A 22,266-nucleotide genomic window follows, 5' to 3' on the forward strand; every position below is an offset into this window, starting at 1 on the left:
TTACAGAGTTAGCTTACTGTTTTTCTTTGAAATACGGTAAATATTCAAAAAAACATTTACTCCACTTATGCCTCAGTTAATGTAATTTTATTGGTATCTATTTTTATTTTGAAATTTACCAGTAGCTGCTACATTTCCCACCCTCGGCTTATACTTGAGTCAATAAGTTTTCCCAGTTTTTGTGGTAAAATTAGGTGCCTCGGCTTATATTCGGATCAGCTTATACTCGAGTATATACGGTATACTGTACTGGAAAGAAAGCTCATCTGATGCTTGGATTCTCTCGGGCTTAGAAGTGGGAATCACATAACCCTCCTGACCTGATGCTGTTGGACTACAACTCCCATCACACCTAGTGAGTTTATCCAACAATAAGCTATGACCGGTATTGCAGTCCCACAATATCTCAATGGTGACACATTAGGCAATGATGAAGGCCATGTTTTAATCAAAGGGAAAAAAATTCATTGAAACTCCTGGATCCAGCTTTTATCAAATGGAAGCAGTTTCATAGGGAAATGAATAGAGGGGAGAGCAATGAAAAATGGTAAACATTTGACATACCAATGGAGCATGTTTCCAATGACAATATCAATTGTAGGAGCAAAATTGCAGGTACACTACATTTAAAATATAGATTCCTGATACACAAACTGATTTTGGAATTCTGTTTACTTGCCAAGGAAAATTAGAAGTTATAATGGACCTGAAAAGCACAATTCAAACAGTAAGAAAGGAGAAGAAAAAGTTGACAGGGAACACCAGATAGAAAATGGACCCCAGTAAAATGTCAAATAGAAGAATGTTGTGGTAGTAACAGTATATCTCCTGGTAAGCTCTGAGCACTATTTTGAAAAGTGCAGCTCTAGAGCAATAACTGCAAAGTGGAGAAGAACTTTGCAGTACCAACAATATATTTCATTGTAAGCAGAAACCCTGGATCCTGCTATTCCGGTTGGAGCACAGGGGTCAAACCCAGTTGTAGTGGATTGCTGCTCCTGGCCATCCCAATATTCCTTTCCTTTCTTTAGTTTCTTCAAGAACAGCATGTTCTAACTCTGATAGAACAAATGTTTAAATGTGTCTAGGATTATGACATAAAAGTAAGATACCTAATAACTTCTTTGGTTTTTTTAGTTTTATGCTTGTAGGGGAACCTTTTGCTGGGAAGACAAAGGTTTTACATGTCTTAGCAGATACACTTTCCCTTATGAATCAGCGTGGGTATGGAGATGAAGAAAAAGTAGTGCATAGAACTGTGAATCCAAAATCCATTACTATGGGTCAGCTGTTTGGAAGATTTGACCCTGTATCCCATGAGGTATTGAATATACTTTCATTTGCAATATATTAGGAAATAATATGTGGCAATAAGCTATATAAACCCTTGTACCTCCCTGTTGCTAGTCATAAGAGCATGCGTGCAATCTAATTACTTTCAGTTTTTCTCTGCAGCTGAATGTCCACAAACAGTGAATATATGCTATTCACAAGAGCCCTAATTTCAGAAATTCACCAAGGATAATAATCACTCATCAGAAGGGAATACATTAATTTGTATTTTTGGGCAGTCAATACAGTACATAAATGGTTGAATGTGACTATGATTGGTTCTTCTTAGTCTGTTTCCAGCACAATTCAAATTGTTGGTTATGGCCTATGTGGCTGTGATACAGGTTATCTGAAGGATTATATTATTGCATTGAGCCAGTCTGGACTCTGAGGCTACAATTCTATGTCAAGTCTGCAGAGCATAAAGGAAGGGAGTCATAAACATGCAAACTCTTCTGTTTTTATATCAAAACACAGGGACTATGCTTTTTACAATACTAGGATACACACAACATTCTTTGGAAACCAAGCAAAGCATTCTTCTTCATTGGAGATGTAAGAATATTGACCAGGTACCCATCTACATGGGCCAATTGATGGAGAGTGCGAGTGAACAGACTTCATGGTGTTCATATGACTCAAGACTGATTTGTCATAATGCCTGGCAAGGTTCTTAACATGGCTTTATTTTGCATTACCTAAAGTGGGGGGGATGCCCCAGAACTTCCCTGAAGCACTGGAGCTCACCTGCCCTTTGGGCACATGTTCACCATTGAGCCAGTTCTAATTTGGAACCAACCACCACTGTTTACGCAGCCATCCCACTTTTTTCAAGCTAGGGTGACCTGGGGACAGGGTATGGCACTTGCTGTCCCCATTCTTCAGCTTAGCAGAGACCACTGTCCATAAAATTGCTGGTGGTCATTACTTGTCACATGATGCTGGCCAGAGCACAAGAACAATTAGAGGGGGGGGGGGAGAAGAGAGACCCCCCCCCATGCTGTGTTGTTCTGGTGCTCCAGTCAGTGTTTGTATATTTGACAAGCAGTGACCACCATCAATTTCATGCCTGGTGATTGCTAAGCTGAGGACACAATGGGAACAGTAAGGGTGGCTGTCTAGTGGTGTCAAACTGGGTTTCACAGAATCATAGAGTTGGAAGAGATCTCGTGGGCCATTCAGTCCAACCCCCTGCCAAGAAGCAGGAAAATCACATTCAAAGCATTCCCAACTGATGGCCATCCAGCCTCCAAAGAAGGAGCCTCCACTACACTCTGGGGCAGAGAGTTCCAGCTCTCACAGTCTTCCTAATGTTCAGGTAGAATCAGGGCCGGCCGGAGATATTTTTTGATGTAAAGCGGGGGTGCTGAAAAGCGCCCCCGCCACCGGCGCCCTGGCCCCGCCCAGCGTGCCCTGGCCCCGCCTCCCACGCTGCGTGGGAGGCGGGGCCAGGGCGAATAGTGAGGGGGCGGGGCCAGAGTTGGCCCCGCCCCCCGTGCCCTGGCCCCGCCTCCCACGCAGCGTGGGAGGCGGGGCCAGGGCACGCTGGGCGGGGGGGCGGGGCCAGAGTTGGCCCCGCCTCCCACGCTACCCCCGCTCGCCCGTCTGGCCTTTTGTAGCAGGCCAGACTCAGCGGAGGTTTCTCCAGGCCGCGATTGCGGCCTGGAGGAACCTCCGCTGAGTCTGGCCTGCTACAAAAGGCCAGACGGGCGAGCGGGGGTAACGTGGGAGGCGGGGCCAGCTCTGACGCCGCTCCCCCCCCCCCGCCCAGCGTGCCTTGGCCCTGCCTCCCACGCAACGTGGGAGGCGGGGCCAGGGCACGCTGGGCGGGGGGGCGGCGTCAGAGCTGGCCCCGCCTCCCACGTTACCCCCGCTCGCCCGTCTGGCCTTGTGTAGCAGGCCAGACTTAGCGGAGGTTTCTCCAGGCCGCGATTGCGGCCTGGAGGAACCTCCGCTGAGTCTGGCCTGCTACACAAGGCCAGACGGGCGAGCGGGGGTAACGTGGGAGGCGGGGCCAGCTCTGACGCCGCTCCCCCCCCCCCGCCCAGCGTGCCTTGGCCCTGCCTCCCACGCAACGTGGGAGGCGGGGCCAGGGCACGCTGGGCGGGGGGGCGGCGTCAGAGCTGGCCCCGCCTCCCACGTTACCCCCGCTCGCCCGTCTGGCCTTGTGTAGCAGGCCAGACTTAGCGGAGGTTTCTCCAGGCCGCGATTGCGGCCTGGAGGAACCTCCGCTGAGTCTGGCCTGCTACACAAGGCCAGACGGGCGAGCGGGGGTAACGTGGGAGGCGGGGCCAGCTCTGACGCCGCTCCCCCCCCCGGCCCAGCGTGCCTTGGCCCTGCCTCCCACGCAACGTGGGAGGCGGGGCCAGGGCACGCTGGGCGGGGGGGGCGGCGTCAGAGCTGGCCCCGCCTCCCACGTTACCCCCGCTCGCCCGTCTGGCCTGCTACAAAAGGCCAGACGGGCGAGCGGGAGTAGCGTGGGAGGCGGGGCCAGCTCTGACGCCGCTCCCCCCCCCCGCCCAGCGTGCCTTGGCCCCGCCTCCCACGCTGCGTGGGAGGCAGGGCCAAGGCACGCTGGGCGGGGGGGGGAGCGGCGTCAGAGCTGGCCCCGCCTCCCACGCTACTCCCGCTCGCCCGTCTGGCCTTTTCTAGCAGGCCAGACGGGCCAGGGCGCACTGGGCGGGAGGCGGGTCACCGTCAGGGCGGTGCCCCGCCTCCCGCCCAGCCTGACGGCGCCCCCCCGGGCCTGCGCCCGAGGCGGCGGCGTCAGCTGCCGCATGAGTGGGGCCGGCCCTGGGTAGAATCTCCTTTCCTGTAGTTTAAAGCCATTGTTCCATATCGTAGTCTCTAGGGCAGTAGAAAGCAAGCTTGTTCTCTCCTCACTATGACTTCCCCTCACATATTTATACATGGCCAGGTTTGGTGCTGCTATACCATGTAAACTTTTTCCTTCTGCTGGGCCGGCTTTATGCCAGGCAGTCAGGATATCTGCCTGACACCTGACTGTATACTCCTCAGGAACTGATCTGGAGTATCCCCATGTACATTTGCATGAAATCAATCATGCTTCATAAGTATGCAATAATGTTTTACCTTGGTGCCAAAATGACAGTATGCTTTTCATGTTTGTGTGAAAGTGTCATGGTGTCCATATGTATACATATTTTTGAGCTCACATTAATGGGAACATAGTTATAAAAATATTTTTATGTGTTCAGTATATTTTCAAAAAAAATACTGGTAGAATGTGTCTGTATATGAGAATAGTTTCATACACTGTTCTCTGTTCTGATTTTTAAGTCTTTTCTGGTTTTAGTGGACAGATGGCATAGTAGCCAATACATTTCGGGAATTTGCTTTAACTGAAACACCTGATCGTAAATGGGTTGTTTTTGATGGTCCTATTGATACTCTTTGGATAGAGAGCATGAACACTGTGCTGGATGACAACAAAAAGGTAATATCTAAGTGAATATATGACAAAGTAATTGCAGTGTTAAAGAAAATTGCTGTGGACAGAAATAAAACTTCTTGAAATCTTACTCCTTGAACCTAACTATAAAATGTTAATGTATAAAGTAATAATATTACTTCTAGGCTTTATTAAGCTGATAATTATAATTAGTGTCAGACTATATGTCTTGCTACATGTGTCCAGATTAGTATTTTATGGATTTGGGACATGTTTTTCAAGTGCATCTAAATGCAACCTTTAGGGGTATACAATTTGGAAAAAAACCGTACTGTTTTCAGTGCTCATTTTCGGTCAGCCCCTATTCCATTTTTTGGAAACTTCCAGAAACTGAGGGGGGGGGGATGCAGTTTCTCATTCTATCAGCCGGATGTACCATTTTCATTTTGGGAAGATCCTGCCCATTGATGGCAATGGGAGAACTTCAGAGACTCCCTTTTCCATCATTTTAGGGCTATTGGGAAAAAAATGGCCACACGTGGAAGACACATTTGCAACTGCAAGTCCCCCAAGTTTCAGAACATTTGGGTTACCACTGATTTTTAGGAAATTCTTAAAGTTTCTAGAAATAAAATGCCCTTTAAAAAAAACCCAAAGAGGTATTCCCTGGAATTTCTCCACAGCAACAATATAGAGGCAGCAGTGGGGCATCATTTCTACCAACTTTCATGAAGATCCACATATCCTGCAATTTATAGGAAATTTTTAAAGAAAAGGAGCACACACACAGAAGCTACAGAAAGAGAGAGAGAGAGAGAGTCAGAGGTGAACAAACAACTTACAAGGGCTTTTAAAATTATTATTAATTAAATAAGAGAGCCCCCGGTGGCGCAGCGTGTTAAAGAGCTGAGCTACTGAACTTGTGGAACGAAAGGTCACAGGTTCGAATCTGGTGAGCGGAGTGAGCGCCCGCTGTTAGCTCCAGCTCCAGCCAACCTAGCAGTTTGAAAACATGCAAATGTGAGTAGATCAATAGGTACTGCTCCGGCAGGAAGGTAACGGTGCTCCATGCAGTCATGCCAGCCACATGACCTTGCAGGTGTCTACGGACAATGCCAGCTCTTTGGCTTAGAAATGGAGATGCCCTTTCACAGCCCCCCCCCCCCAACACAAGCCCACCCTCGCCTTCCTAGCAAAATAGTTTAAAAAAGAAGGACTGGAATATATTAAACTAAAAAAAAAATGTAATAAATTGCCAAAGAAAAAGATTGGAATTGAGTCAAAAAGCAATCCTAAACAGCAACAGCACTGAGATGGAACACAGAGCTGGTTATCACATGATCTCTCTCAAATGCCAGGATGGCATAGGAAAATGGAGGAACTTGCCCTGGTATATATAGACCAGCTTGGCACATGATCCACTTTCTTGTCCTGATTGGCTCAGGCAAGGCTAAGGGAGAAAAATCCTGTGCGCATGTGCACAAGGCTGCTGCCATGACACAGCCAAAAGCAACCTAAACCGCTGATTTCGGCCACCATGTGGTCTGTTTCAGCAAAGTCAATTTAAGCCCTGTCGCCCGTCTTATTTCCGGAGGTTCGGTTTCTGGAACTGCTGGAATTCCCGGATCCTGTTTTGAAAAACAGTACGATGCGCACCCCTAGTAACCACTGGTAGAAGCAGGAATTGAGGCCTAGTGCTCTAATTCCTGTATTCGTTTCTTTCATCTTTGTTCTTTTATTTTCTGAGGGGCATAGTTAGTACAAGCATTATTTCATATTAATTTTTTTGAGGCTGAATTGTCCAGATTTTCCATTAAAGGAAAATCTTACTCATTACATGTTGGGTTTAAGCAACTTTTCTAGTTCTGATAAATGAGTTATAGCAGATTTGTTTTCTTATAACATTTAGATAACTATAAAATGTTATACATAAAATTTGGTAATTTTCTTTAGCTTTGTTTAATGAGTGGAGAAATCATTCAGATGTCACCTCAGATGAGTCTTATCTTTGAAACTATGGACCTGTCCCAGGCTTCGGTAAGTTAAATCCAAGTTTAAATAGTTTCGTCGTCTCACTCATTCAGTCGTTTTCGACTCTTCGTGGCCTCATGGACCAGTCCACGCCAGAGCTCCCTGTCGGCCGTCACTGCCCCCAGTTCCTTCAAGGTCGAGCCAGTCACTTCAAGGATACCGTCCATCCATCTCGCCCTTGGTCGGCCTATCTTCCTTTTTCCTTCCATTTTACCCAGCATCATGATCTCCAAGCTTTCCTGTCTTCTCATGATGTGGCCAAAATACCTCAACTTTGCCTCTAATATCCTTCCCTCCAGTGAGCAGTCGGGCATTATTTCCTGGAGGATGGACTCGTTGGATCTTCTTGCGGTCCAAGCCACACTCAGGATTTTCCTCCAGCACCAAAGTTCAAAAGCATCTATCTTCTTTCGCTCAGCCTTCCTTATGGTCCAGCTCTCGCATCCATAGGTTACTATGGGGAATACCATTGCTTTCACTATGCGGACCTTCATTGCCAGTGTGATGTCTCTGCTTTTCAGTATTTTATCGAGGTTGGCCATTGCTCTCCTCCCAAGAAGTAGACGTCTTCTGATTTCCTAGCTGCAGTCTGCATCTGCAGTGATCTTTGCATCTAGAAATATAAAGTCTGTCACTGCCTCCACGTTTTCTCCCTCTATTTGCCAGTTGTCAATCGGTCTGGTTGCCATGATTTTGGTTTTCTTGATGTTTAACTGCAGCCCGGCTTTTGCACTTTCTTCTTTCACCTTGGTGATAAGGCTCCTCAGCTCTTCCTCACTTTCAGCCATCAGAGTGGTATCATCTGCATATCTAAGGTTGTTAATGTTTCTTCCAGAAATTTTAACTCCAGCCTTGGATTTGTCAAGACCCGCATGTCACATGATGTGTTCTGCGTACAAGTTGAATAGGTAGGGCAATAGTATACAGCCCTGCCGCACTCCTTTCCCAATCTTGAACCAGTCTGTTGTTCTGTGGTCTGTTCTTACTGTGGCTACTTGGTCTTTATACAGATTTCTCAGGAGACAGACAAGGTGACTTGGTATCCCCATACCACCAGGTACATGCCACAGTTTGTTATGGTCCACACAGTCGAAGGCTTTAGAGTAGTCAATAAAGCAGAAGTAGATGTTTTTCTGAAACTCCCTGGCTTCCTCCATTATCCAGTGGATATTGGCAATTTGGTCTCTTGTTCCTCTGCCTTTTCTAAACCCAGCTTGGACATCTGACAGCTCTCGCTCCATGTATTGCTGGAGTCTGCCTTGCAGGATCTTGAGCATTACCTTACTGGCATGGGAAATAAGGGCCACTGTACGGAAGTTTGAACATTCTTTAGCATTTCCCTTTTTTGGTATGGGGATGTAAATTGATTTTTTCCAATCTGATGGCCATTCTTGTGTTTTTCATATTTGCTGGCATATGGCATGCATCACCTTGAAAGCATCATCTTTCAAGATTTTTAACAGTTCAGCTGGGATCCCATCGTCTCCTGCTGCCTTGTTGTTAGCAATGCTTCTTAAGGCCCATTCAACCTCACTCCTCAGGATGTCTGGTTCTAATTCATTCACTACACCGTCAAAGCTATCTTCTATATTTTTATCCCTCCTATACAGATCTTCTGTATATTCTCGCCATCTTTTCTTGATTTCTTCAGCTTCTGCTAGGTCTTTGCCATCTTTGTTTTTGATCATGCCCATTTTTGCCTGAAATTTGCCTCCGATGTTTCTGATTTTCTGGAAGAGGTCTATTGTCCTTCCTATTCTATTGTCGTCTTCCACTTCCATGCATTGCTTGTTTAAAAATAGTTCCTTGTCTCTCCTTGCTAACCTCTCTGGAACTGTGGATTTAGCTGGGCATGTCTCCCCTTATCGCTGTTTCCTTTCGCCTTCCTTCTTTCTTGGGCTACTTCCAGTGTCTCAGCAGACAACCATCTTGCCTTCTTGGTTTTCTTTTTCTTTGGGACGTACTTTGTTGCTGCCTCCTGAACAATGTTGTGGACTTCTTTCCATAGTTCTTCTGGGACTCTATTTATCAAGTCTAGTCCCTGAAATCTATTCTTCACTTCCACTGCATATTCATTAGGAATATTTGTGAGATCATATCTAATTGGTCTGTGTATTTTCCCCATTCTCTTTAGTCTGATTCTAAATTTTGCAACAAGAAGTTTGTGGTCTGAACTACAGTCAGCTCCAGGTCTTGTTTTCACCGACTGGATGGATGTCCGCCACCTTTGGCTGCAGAGGATGTAGTCAATCTGATTTCAGCGTTGGCCATCTGGTGAAGTCCATGTGTAAAGCCGTCTTTTAGGTTGTTGGAAGAGAATGTTTGTTATGCACAGCGAGTTTTCCTGGCAAAATTCTATCAGCCTACGTCCTGCTTCGTTTGGTTGTCCCAGACCATGCTTGCCTGTGATCCCAGTTATCATTTGACTGCCCACCTTAGCATTCCAATCTCCTGTAATGAGAATAATGTCTCTTTTTGGTGTGTTATCCAGTAGGTGCTGCAGATCCTCATAGAACTGATCTAATTCTGCTTCTTCAGCAGCTGTGGTTGGGGCGTATATTTGGATCACTGTGATGTTAAACGGCTTGCCTTGAACTCGAATTGAGATCATCTATCATTTTTTGGGTTGTATCCAATCACTGCTTTCGCAACTTTATTATTAACTATGAAGGCTACTCCATTTCTTCGCTGTTCCTCTTGTTCGCAGTAGTAGATTTGGTGGTCATCTTTTGTGAAGTGGCCCATTCCAGTCCATTTCAGTTCACTGACTCCCAGAATGTCTATCTTTAATCTTGACATCTCACCGATAACCACGTCCAGTTTTCCCTGGCTCATAGATCTTACATTCCAGGTTCCTATAGTGTGTTGATCTCTAGAACATTGGATTCGTCCTTCACCTCCAGCATCGTCGGCCGTTAGCCTTCCTTCCGGCTTTGAGCTAACTGTGTCATCACATCTGGGGCTACTTGGACTAGTCGTCTGCTCCTCCCCAGTAGCATTTTGACCATCTTTCGACCTGGGAGTCCTATCTTCCGATGGTATACCGACATTTCTCTGGTTGTACTGATCCACTTAGTTTTCATGGCAAGAATACTGGGGTGGTTTGCCATTGCCTTCCGCAGGGATTGTATTTAGTCTGACCTCTCCGCCATGACCTTCCCGTCTTGGGTGGCCCTGCACGGTATAACTCATGGCTTCATCAAGGTGCGCAAGCCCCAGCACCGCGTCAAGGTAACGATCCTTTGCTGGGGTTAAATAGTTTACAGGAATTAAAATCGGAGATATAATGAAATTTTAAGAATACATTTATTATTTTGTTATAGCCTGCTACCGTCAGTCGTTGTGGAATGATTTACTTGGAGCCTTTACAGCTGGGCTGGATGCCACTTGTAACATCTTGGTTGAACACACTTCCTGAACCCTTGAATCAAAAGGAGAATCAAGAACTTTTGGAAGACCTTTTCAACTGGTTAATTCCACCTGCATTAAGAATTCGTCAGAAAAAATGCAAAGTAATTTGAGAATTGTTCTAAAATAATGCATATCTAGAATATCTAAAAACAGAAATGAATAAAGACACTGTACTCTCCAGCTCCAGTCATAAATAGTTTTCTGCTTGTACAGAATGGGGATATGGATGGACTACTTGGAGGAATGAAAGCAACTGTCTATTCATAGATACATGTGCACATTGATTTATGAAGGATGCTAGGGCTGGATTGATAATGTATCAGAAACAGATAATATCTCACCAAGACATGGGGTCCTGAGGTTTTTTTTAACTGTTTAAAAATAGCTCTTTATTTATTTAGATCCATTCCAATCAGACTAAGAGCTTGGATTTAGAACAGAAATCTTTGCTACACGGTTCGATGAATTGTATTTCAGAATAGAAATGGGGAATTGTATTCTAGTAGGTTTTTAGAGCTTTTAACACCATAAATTTGAACTGTTTCTCTTGATTGGGACTTTTTATTTCTTTTTCATCGTCTCTGTGACTTACACAACTGGGCTGTCTGCTCCTTAGCAGTACATAGTTTAGAATCTTTTAGCTTTTCAATGGTTTCCCACCTTTTGTGTGCCTCATAGTTCATTCCTAGGATGGCAGGGAGGAGCAATTCTCTATAACTGGGTTTTCTTCTGGCAGTTTGTGATTTGGCTTGGCATTTGGATTTCTGGCATGACTTTCAATGACTCGCTTGGTAATTCTTTTTGGCTTTGATTCAGCTTCTGATTATTTGTTTGACTTAGCCCATTCTCAACTTCATATTTGATGGCTCTTTTCGATGGCTGTAAATATGGCTCATTCAGTAACTTTAAGAAATGCATCATTTGGGGAGCTAAAATTCTGAAGCACAATGGACATTCCTGTTGCTTGCTATATCTCAATAAGAGTCACAGTATGGAGTTGTGTGCCCATTGCAAGGCTTTCTCCCCAAGCACATAAAGAGTCAAGATTTCAGATGGAAGTTGCTTTTTTTACAAGAAGGCCCTTAATCCTATTACTCCTACTTCTCTGCTCATTTTGTTCAATCTCAAACCCAACTGTCTCTTGTTCTTCAGTCTGGTTGGCAGTTAAAAATTCTCATTGAATCTCAGTTTAGACATTTCTTGAGAGAGCTTCTCAGACAGCAATTGATTCAGCCCTCTGTTCTAAATGGACTTTGAAACTGAACTTACATTCCAACACATCACTATTCTTGGATGCTCCTTAGAACTCTGCGAATCTGTCTTGACAAGTCCTCCACAGCAGAAGACAAAAAGGGGACAAAGGAGAATGTCAACCATACGTATAATCTTCATGGAACGTTAAATTCTCACAGTCCAACTACTCTGAAGCATGTTTCACAACCAGCCTTGACTGAGTCTCAGGATTCAGAGGCAGTTTCTGTGAAATCCTTGCATCCTTTTCTAAGACTTGAAGAACAACTACATCCATCTTTGAATAAATCTTGAACAGATAATACAAGCAAAGATTAACTCTCTTTCAGAGAGGATAATAGTTGACTCTCTTTCTGCTCACTATTAGAAGCCTCCTGTCTTGGTTCCATTGGGTCAAGATGAATCACCGCTGCAGGTGGTTGAGATTCTTTATTCTTAAGCTGATTGCCTAGAAAGGTGTTTCTTTAACATCTCTACCTGATGCTATGCGGCAAATCTTTACAGCAGCACATAGAGCTTTCACTCAGTAGCTTATGTTTACAATTGGAAGAAATACCTGTCCTCCTTGTCATCTTGGGGTTTCTCTCGAGTTCAGGCTTGAATACAACATGTCTTTGAATTCTTTCTTTGTCTAATTCAGACTTCTCCCTTTCCTCTGTCAAATGTTACCTGGCCACCATTTTGGCTAATTTCCATATTGTTGGAAAACTACAGTGTTTCCATTTCTTCTTCATTCACGCAGTCATTTCCGACTCTTCGTGGCCTCATGGACCAGTCCATGCCAGAGCTCCCTGTCGGCTGTCGCCACCCCCAGTTCCCTCAAGGTCAAGCCAGTCACTTCATGGTTACCATCCATTCATTTTACCCTTGGTCAGCCTCTTCCTTTTTCCTTCCATTTTCCCCAGCATCATTCTCTTCTCTAGGCTTTCCTGTTTTCTCATTATGTGGCCAAAATACTTCATCTTTGCCTCTAATATCCTTCCCTCCAGTGAGCAGCCGGGCATTATTTCCTGGAGGATGGACTGGTTGGATCTTCTTGCGGTCCAAGGCACTCTCAGCATTTTCCTCCAGCACCAAAGTTCATCTATCTTCCTTCGCTCAGCCTTCTTTATGGCCCAGCTCTCGCATCCATAGGTTACTATGGGGAATACCATTGCTTTGACTATGCGGACCTTCGTTGCCAGTGTGATGTCTCTGCTCTTCACTATTTTATTGAGGTTGGAATCCACCCTGAGTCCTCTTGGGCAGATAGGGCAGAATACAAATAAAGTTTATTATTATTATTTTATTGTATGACACAGCAAACAAGATAGGTATGCTGGATTTCGTATCACAAAATCACAAGTCGAACGCTTCCCAAGTGTCTAGAACTGTGTGATGTATTTTGGTTTGTGTTGTCTTGCATGGTAGAAGGAAGTTGAACTGGATGATCCTTAGGGGTGTCTCCTAACCTTAGGATTGTATGATCTTCTTCTTCTTCTTCTTCTTCTTCTTCTTCTTCTTCTTCTTCTTATTATTATTATTATTATTATTGAGAGGCTGGGTGGCCATCTGTTGGGCGTGCTTGGATTGTGTCCTCCATGGCAGAATTGGGTTGGACTGGATTACCATAGTAATTATTTCATATTACAGTAGAATCTCACTTATCCAACATTCACTTATCCAGTGTTCTGGATTATCCAACGCAGTCTGCCTTTTAGTAGTCAATGTTTTTGTAGTCAATTTTTTAAATTCATTGTGATATTTTGGTGCTAAATTTGTAAATACAGTAATTAGAACATAGCATTACTGAGCATTGAATTACTTTTTCTGTCAAATGTGTTGTATAACATGATGTTTGGTGCTTAATTTGTATAATCATTACCTAATTTGATGTTTAATCGGCTTTTCCTGAATCCCTTCTTATTATCCAACATATTCACTTATCCAACATTCTGCCGGCCTGTTTATGTTGGATAAGTGAGACTCTACTGTATATTTATAATCTTATATTATCTGCTGCTGGATTATATGAGGCCCCTTCTACACAGCTGTATAAAATGCACACTGAAGTGAATTATCTGGCAGTGTAGACTCAAGATAATCCAGTTCAAAGCAGATAATATAAGATTATAAATGGGTAATATAGCTGTGTGGAAGGGTCTTGAATCTACACTGCCATATAATCCAGTTAAAATCAGATAATCTGTATTTTATAGGCAGTGTGGAAGAGGCCTGAGGCTTAACTGTGCCTGTCCCCTGGGCTGAGTAGGTTGCTAGGAGACCAAGTGGGCAGAGTTTAGCCTTGTGACTGGCAGCAATTTGATAAAAACAATTATTCCTTTCCCTCTAATTAGGATTTTATTTTTATTTTCTTTTTGTTGTATGAACGTAGAGGCATGGATGAGGGGTTGTGTTGCCAAGTTTAGTGTTTCTGGGATGTGTAGTTTTGTTGTTTTGTCCTAGGCCGAATTTTTTTATCCTTTTATATATATAGATTTGGAAGGGGCCTTAGAGAGTATGAAAAAGTTTATTCTTAAGGAGTTCCTGAAAATTTCATATAGGATTACATTTATAATTGATTTTAAATGGTAACATGGTTTTTGTAAGGTTAAAACTTTTATGAATATTTACAAAGTCTATCTCTGTATCCATTTTGGACATACATGAACTGTTGTTTTTCTCTTGCAGGAGTTGGTTACGACAAATAATAGCAATAATGTGGTTTCTCTTACCCGGCTTTTGGAAATGTTGCTTTGTGCCACTGTACAAAAGGATCCTAGCAATAAAAATATCCAGAAATGGATTACGGTTAGTCTAAATTAAATATGTCTTTGAAATTTTGTTATTTGATTATATTTCTTTTGTTCAATTATTCTTTTGAGCTGGGCTTTTAAAAAAAAATGTTCAGAAAGTGGTCGATAAATTATTATAGGCTACTGGACATCCTAAAGGCTGTCCATTATGTCCTTTTAGCAAATGAAATTTGCTAAGAGGATATAATCAGTTGTTACAATAATAGATCAAGGAGCATATGCCAAAAAGCATCATTTAATAATTGCTTTTGTTGTTTCTTGAAGGGTGGTTTTGCTTTTTCATTGATTTGGTCCATTGGTGGAACCTGTGATAGTGATGGTCGGACAGTGTTTGATAATTTTATGAAGGATATTGTCACAGGGAAACTAGAAGAACATCCAGTACCAGCATCTGTGGGCAAATGGGACCATCCGTTTGAAGAGAAAGGCTTGGTGTATGATTATATGTTTGAGGTATGACTTTGGCTACAGATAAATTAATGGATATTTAAATTTTAATTTTCCAATAATTAAGATATGTATAAATTGAAGCAAACCAGCATGGTAAAGTGGTTTGAGTGTTGAACTAGGACTCTGGAGATCAGGCTTTGAATCCTTGCCTGGTCGTGGAAACATATTGGGTGATCTTGGGCAAGTCACACACTCTAGATCTCAGAGGAAACCTCCTCTGAACAACTCTTGTCAAGAAAACCTCATGATAGGTTTGTCTTAGATCACCACAAGTCGGAAAAGCCTTGAAGCTACATAACAACATAACTGCATACAAATAGAGTTTGAATATACAAAGCTATATGTTCCCTTCCTAATAGGCGAGCCATGTGTTTTGTTAAATATAATGATATCCCATCTTTGTTCAGAGCTCCACAATATGCATAATAGTTTTCTTCTGAGACCCCATTCAAGCACTGATCAGATCTAGAACTTAGTTTCAGCATACTTTCTGTATTGTGTTCCTTCAGAGCATATCATTTCTTGAATGACTCCTTTATCAAATGTTTTCCAAAAGTACAATAAATAACATGAAATTGTATTATTGGGTACTTCAAAGAGTAGTCAACAAAGTTGGGGCTGCATTAATTGGCAGATTGTTTGTTTATGGTCACTAGCAACTCTGTCTTTCCCTAAATCTTTTCTAGCAGGGGTGGGTCATGACATTCTCTAAGAAAGCTAGCTAGCTTTGGAGATGGCTTTCCTCCTTTCCTTTCTGTTTCTTATGGAGGAAAATATTTTTTCTCTCTCTCCAAAGAGTTGCATTTTGAAGAAAGCATAACTACCATCATGTTTTTGCTTCATGAAAAAAAAATCAGAGATAGGACTATTTTGTATTTCTCCTTTTGGAAGTGTGATGTGATATGCTTTCCCATCCCATTGGTTTTTCTAGAAGCAGCAGTGAAAGAAAACACTTTCCATTATTCTTTGGCACAAGGGGGATAAAGAAAATGTGTGGCATTTTATAGCAATTCAATGGCACTTACAAAGAAGCAAGTTGTTTAGCAAACCTTGGCAAAAAGATATCAAATTTTACAGAAAACATGTAGCAATTAATATGGCATACCTTTCTAATATTTGTGACTTGAATGTTATTGCTTCAGTACTGTCAGTTTTAAATGTATTGCTAACTATAATATTAAACATAATTGCTAAAAATATCATTTTTAAATGAATTTTGATTGCTAGCTCAATTTTTTCTGCATAAAAATGTTTTTGCATTTCTTCTTAGATGAAAGGCAAAGGTCGCTGGGCTCATTGGAATGAATTTCTCAAAACTGTCCAGTATAGTGATAAAAATACTAAGATTCAGGACATTATTGTCCCAACAATGGATACAGTCAGATATACATATTTGATGGATTTGTGCATTAAATATGGAATGTAAGAAAAAAAATAGTTGTGTAAGAGTGATTGGTTTCATCATTCATAGTATAGTGTTTGTCAATGCCTAAAGAAATCGATTTTTCAGTTGAGTTAATACAGGAGAACAATATAGTTCTTGGAGATCACACCTCCAAGAAATTAAGATCATTTCGCACTTAACAGTGTCTTCTGCGTGAACAGGAATTTCCTGAAATTGAATATCATTATCTACCTATCTAGACAGATTATTAGGAACCCCAATTAGTGGTGAAATTATTTTCAGTATTACCAGGCCCTATCTGGCCACATCTTGCCTGCTTTCTTTAGCCATGCTATAAAGCAAAAAACAATGATCATATAATTGCAAGCACAATAATTACTTATGGTTCAAACTAGGCAAAAATTGCCTCCAGCTTTCAACTTCTCTGATTGCATGTAAATTTTGTACCTCCCTTTTGTTAAATAAGCTCAGAGTAGGTAACAGATAATATAAAACGTTAAGAAAGCTACAGTTTAAAAAACCAAGGAAAAGTAAATTTAAATGATAATGATCTGTACTATAATTGAAAGTGAGCTATGCTGTATCAATCCATTTGTTTGATCACATAATCACCTGACTTAATGTGTTATCTAATAAAACCACTCAACTTGAAGCTAATCTATCAATTACTTCAGATTTTTTTTGCATTTTTTTGCTCAAAAAGACAAATTTATTTACGAACTAATTTTGATAAAATTTGATATTTATACTTAGGTGAAGTTATCAATATCAGTCCAAGTAATGCTTTGTTATTAATAACATTTACTGGGTAAATAAACTCTCTACCACAAAAACCTAGTAAGAGAATAGAATGGATTTAAAATGTGCTTGAAAGTTTGAAAATGATGATCTAAATTAACATGTCTGGGGAGAGAGTTCTGTAACATGGGTACTCCTATAAAAAATGACTTTTCTCCAATACCCTAAGAGACTTCTGAGCTAAGTAGACCTAGAAAAAGAGCTCCAAGGAAGCTACTAGTTAACTGATATGCTTGTATGGAGTTACCAGTATTTTAGATACAATGGTTTAGAGTTTTAAGACATTTGCATTATACTCTGTATTAACTGGGATAAATATTTAAAACACTCTGCACCAGCCTTATCACATGCATCACTGTATAAACCTTTGATATGTAGTTTGAAATACTTGCTGCTATATAACAATATTTGATTGTGTGTAAGATTATGGAACACCTATTATAATGTGATGCACTTCAAATGTAACTAAGAGATTGTAGTTGTGTGAATAGATAACCAAAGGTGCATATACATTGCAAAATGAATGCAGTTTGATATCGCATTTACTGCCATGACTCAATGGAGTCAAGGGAGTTTTAGTTTTACAAGGTCTTCAGCTTTCTCTGCCAAAGACTGCTGGTGCCTCACCAAACTACAAATTCCAGGATTTCTAAGCATTGAATCATGGTAGTTAAAGTGGTTTCAGACCGCTTTAATTCTAACATGTAGATGCACCTTAAGACATAAAACAGTTTATACAATACTGTAAAAAGCAGCCAGTCATCAATTTTCATTTGTTTATAGTTTCCAAACTTTCACTAATATATGTATAATATAAATTTATGCAATTTTTTCCAAGACCACTGCTTTTTATAGGACCAACAGGTACCGGAAAGTCTGTATATGTGAAAGACAAGCTAATGCATCATGTAGAAAAGGACCTCTACTTCCCATTCTTTGTCAATTTTTCAGCTAGAACCAGTGCCAATCAAACTCAGGTAAGAACAGTTGTCATTACAAATACTTCAAATGTTTTGTTAATGGGGCATTTAATTCTATATAGTGCATACATTATAAATGTTTCAGGTGATAGGTTTTCTGATGAGGGTTATTTTATTTTTAAAAATACTATGGCAAAGAAATCTAAAACATTTAGAAATCATCTTATAGTGAAAATAAATTATTAATTGAAGTTTCTCTTTGTGAACAATACATCTGTGGCTTTAAGTATTGGAATGGAGGTGATATATCTTTGAACTATTCATGCTTTAAGGCATCTAATAGTTGCCATATATAAGCTGCCTTGAGGCCCCGGCAGGGTAGAGAAAGGTGGGGTAGAGATAGGGTAAATCTCTATATATAAAAGGCTTTTGGCGTCATGGCGATGCACAGAACAACAAAACCCAACATCCCCCAAACTCTAAAATTACCCACACAATCCATCATCCCCACCTCCAGTAAGATACAACATAATCAAACACAAAACACAATCACAACACCAAAAAAAACAACAGGCGATGTGTGCATGCGCACAAACACAATCCTCCCAACTCTTCCCGCGCGCGTGCACGCACACACAGAACTGTCCCCCCTCCATCGCCGCCTCCACCACCAAAGCCAAGGACTCAGCAGGAGAAGGCACACCTCTGCCTCACGAGGCTGAGCTCCCCATCCTTGAATCGGGAGTTCCACTCCAAAACACCCAGAGGGCCTAAGCCGACCCTTCCCTGCCCTCACATCTCGCCTGGGAAACAAAAAAGGCCTCTTTCCCTCTCCCTCCGTACCTTCCTGGTTTTTGGCGCCAACATTGTTACTGCCGCGCCAGGCACTTCTGGGAAAGCGAGTCCTCCCTCTCTCCCTCTGTGTGGAGGGGAAGCCTTTCCCACCCCTTTTTCTTCCTCTCTGGCCTGCAGCGGCGGACAAGCGCCCCATCGCCCGCCTTCCCGGCCCGGTTCTCCTCCTCCTCCTCCTTGCCCCTGCTCAGGCCTCCTCCTGTCCTCCTCCTCCACGGGAAGAACATGGACGCCGGCATCGGGAAGCGCGGAGGCGGGGAGGAAGCCGCTATGCCCCGGGCCTGCGCCTCCACCAGAACCCGCTCTTCCCTGGCCTACCAGGCCCGCCAACCCACCACCACACCGGCGCTGCCTCCGGTAGGAGAGGAAGGGCTGGGATTGAGGGGCAAAGAAGAAGGGCAGACCTCACCCCGCCACGCCTCCCGCCTGGCCCCTGAGCAGGTACAGAGCCCCTTCTCCTCTTCTCTTATTTATTTACCCTTTTCCAGGGCCCGCGGGATGACGCAAATGCCTTCCTTGCAAAATTATAAATCTGTATATAATCTCTATAATATAGTATCTCACTTATCCAACATAAACATCCCAGCACAACATTGCATAACTAAATATGTTGGATAATAAGAACGGATTCAGAAAACCCAATTAAACATCAAATTAGGGAATCATTATATAAATTAACCACCAAAACGCAGACTACGTTGGATAATCCAGAACATTGGATTACCAAATGTTGCATAACTGAGATTCTACTGTAAGATGAAATAATTACTGTGGTACAATAATACCCAACAATATAATCTCTACAATCACAACACTAAATAAACAACCACACTCTGAAAACAAGGGAATTCCAGACAAGAAACAATCGGAGCCAGCTAACACCTAGCAACAAATTATTCCCATCATCAAAGTCTGGCAAATCCTCTATTTTCTGAGGGTCACAGACAGTAGAAGCACATAAAATATCACAAATAACACCACTCTCAAAACAAGGGAATTCCACACAGGAAACAATCACGGCCAGCTAACACCTCCCAACAAAAAATTCACTCAGGGAGGAAACAACCAGGCTTTAAAGCTACAAGGCCATTACATGCTAATCATTTTTCCTAATTGCAGCACTCATACTTCCCTCCAACAGACAAAAACAATCAAAAATATTGTATATTCACAACCTTTAGAAAATAATATCCCCTGATGGCACACCGTGTTAAAGCGCTGAGCTGCTAAACTTCTGGACCGAAAGGTCGCAGGTTTGAATTCGAGGAATGGACAGAGCCCCCACCGTTAGCCCCAGCTTCTCCCAACCCTAAAGTTCAAAAAAATTCAAATGAAAGTACATGAATAGGTACCGCTCCAGCGGAAAGGTAACGGTGCTCCATGCAGTCATACCACATGACCTTGGAGGAGTCTACGGACAACGCCGGCTCTTCAACTTACAAATAGAGATAACCACCAATCCCCAAAGTTGGACACGACTGAACTTAACGTCAGGGGAAAACCTTGACCCTTTACCTTAACTACCACAAATTCCTCAATACTTTATTTCCCAAACCACCAGACTTCGCCAAAGCAACGCGTGGCCGGGCACAGCTAGTAATAAATAAATAGTTTGATTAGCACACAGAATCAAAAGTAAGCCTACCCACAAAACTCTTGCAGCTCATTTTTATTTATTATTTACTTGATTTATTTATTTTCTTTATACCCCACCTTTCTCCCCAACTCAATGTGGTTAACAATTTCACTCTTTGATCACAGTTTAAAACAAAGAGAATATAAAAACTAAAAAAATAAACAAACAGTTTGAATTTAGGATAAATACAGATTAAAATATAATAAATATACTTAAAATAGCATTTTAAACTCACATTTGAAATAAATTCATGGCATTCAGATTTTTCTCTGCCTGTAATTCTTGTTTTCCTTTTTTTTGTGTTCTTTCTCATTAGAGGTTCAATAAGAAGGATGGGTTTTGGGCCGTTCATGTAGTGCTATCAGTGCCTCTTCCTTTTAACTACTCAAGATGTGATCCCAGAATAGACTGCTATATTCAGTGCATCAGTATGCAAAATGATGTTAGCATTACACCAATATGAAGATTAATAGCAAAATATTTACACCTTTTCATCCAGTGAACCTGCAAGCACTCTACTATTATGTATCATAAAACACAATTGGTCAATAAAAATAAAAGGATAATTAAACTTACAGTATTTTAAAACTAGCATATTTATGTTAGAATACATATGACAGTTCTGCGTATGTCTTTTCACGAGCTTGTCTTAACAAGAAAAGTGTTCTGTTATGTTTTAGAATATTATCATGGCTAGGCTGGACAAAAGGCGAAAAGGAATATTTGGACCACCTATGGGAAAGAAATGCATCATCTTTGTGGATGATATGAATATGCCTTCATTGGAGCAATATGGAGCACAGCCTCCTATTGAGCTTTTAAGGCAGTTTTTCGACCATGGAATCTGGTAATTATTCAATAGAATAAATAAGTAGGTAACATAATCTTGTTAACTCATTTCATTTTGAAGTCGAATTTTTAAAAGCAATTTATTTCCATGAATATTATTAAAAGGAAAATGTTAGTGTTCCAGTTGAGTAGTGCTTATACTTTTCTAAATATCATATTTGTTTTCAAGGTATGACCTAAAAGACACAAATAAAATTACCCTTGTTGACATACAATTAATGGCTGCCATGGGCCCACCTGGTGGTGGAAGAAATCCAGTCACACCTCGTTTTCTGAGACACTTCAATATTTGCACCATCAATACCTTTAGTGATGAAACAATGGTCCGGATTTTCTCTACTGTTGTGTCTTTCTACCTAAGAGCAAATGAATTTCTCCCAGAATATTTTACTATTGGGAACCAAATTGTCAGTGGCACTATGGAGGTAAGACACTGATATGCACGTTGCATTTCTACTAGTTCTGTTAATCAGACAATGCAGGTGAATTTCAAGACAATTCAGGTGGTCCACAAAGCATATTATTTGGGAGGTATACAGCAGATTTAGAGGAGAAAGGGCTTCTGAAATGAAGGATTTGAAGAATAATCAGACATAATTGTGTTTTGTTTGCTGCTTTTCTCGTAAACATTTTGTTGCATATTGAATATTCATCTAAGATGGATGTGAAACTATTTCCTAAGAAATAATCAGAATGGCTCTTTGCTTATTGGTATGTTTGCATTTAATTTGTTGGTATCATCTTAGCTTTTCTACTTGTTTCTTCTGGATATTTATTCTTTATGACAGTCTGTTAAAAGTTATCTTCTTCTGCTTGTAGTTTTAGGAGGCTGACTGCTTCCATTGGTCAATCTGCAGCAATAAACACAGTCTTGCTTTATTTTTTATATCTATGATATATAGATTCCAGTTATGAGATGCTTGGGGAGCTTAATGATATAACTGTACTAGCATTGTGCCATAGCAGATATTTTATGAACCAGATACTCTCCGTCAACATTCAGTCTTTTATGGTGCTCCCATTCTTCGTAACTCATTGTGTTGAGTGATTGCAGGGCTAATCTAGGCATCATTCACATTCTACCATTTTTAAAGGAACTATTCTTCATATACTGAACCAAGGGA

General features: G+C 41.7%; 1 protein-coding gene across 4 annotated transcripts in view; it reads left to right on the forward strand.

Annotated features, from left to right (window-relative positions):
• The window catches only part of dnah12 (dynein axonemal heavy chain 12), a 179,347-nt gene that overhangs the window by 50,453 nt on the left and 106,628 nt on the right, over positions 1-22,266 (forward strand). For 3 of the 4 annotated variants that reach the window (XM_062969868.1, XM_062969869.1, XM_062969871.1), the window contains 10 exons: positions 1,138-1,321; positions 4,649-4,789; positions 6,698-6,781; positions 10,099-10,287; positions 14,108-14,227; positions 14,497-14,685; positions 15,953-16,104; positions 17,724-17,862; positions 20,974-21,140; positions 21,312-21,567. In XM_062969868.1, the coding sequence (XP_062825938.1) occupies positions 1,138-1,321; positions 4,649-4,789; positions 6,698-6,781; positions 10,099-10,287; positions 14,108-14,227; positions 14,497-14,685; positions 15,953-16,104; positions 17,724-17,862; positions 20,974-21,140; positions 21,312-21,567 (1,621 nt within the window). The remainder of the gene's footprint in view (positions 1-1,137; positions 1,322-4,648; positions 4,790-6,697; positions 6,782-10,098; positions 10,288-14,107; positions 14,228-14,496; positions 14,686-15,952; positions 16,105-17,723; positions 17,863-20,973; positions 21,141-21,311; positions 21,568-22,266) is intronic. The other variant, XM_062969870.1, reaches the window with a different exon arrangement.

Source organism: Anolis carolinensis, chromosome 2 (assembly GCF_035594765.1).
Source record: "Anolis carolinensis isolate JA03-04 chromosome 2, rAnoCar3.1.pri, whole genome shotgun sequence".
Lineage (NCBI taxonomy): Eukaryota > Metazoa > Chordata > Lepidosauria > Squamata > Dactyloidae > Anolis > Anolis carolinensis.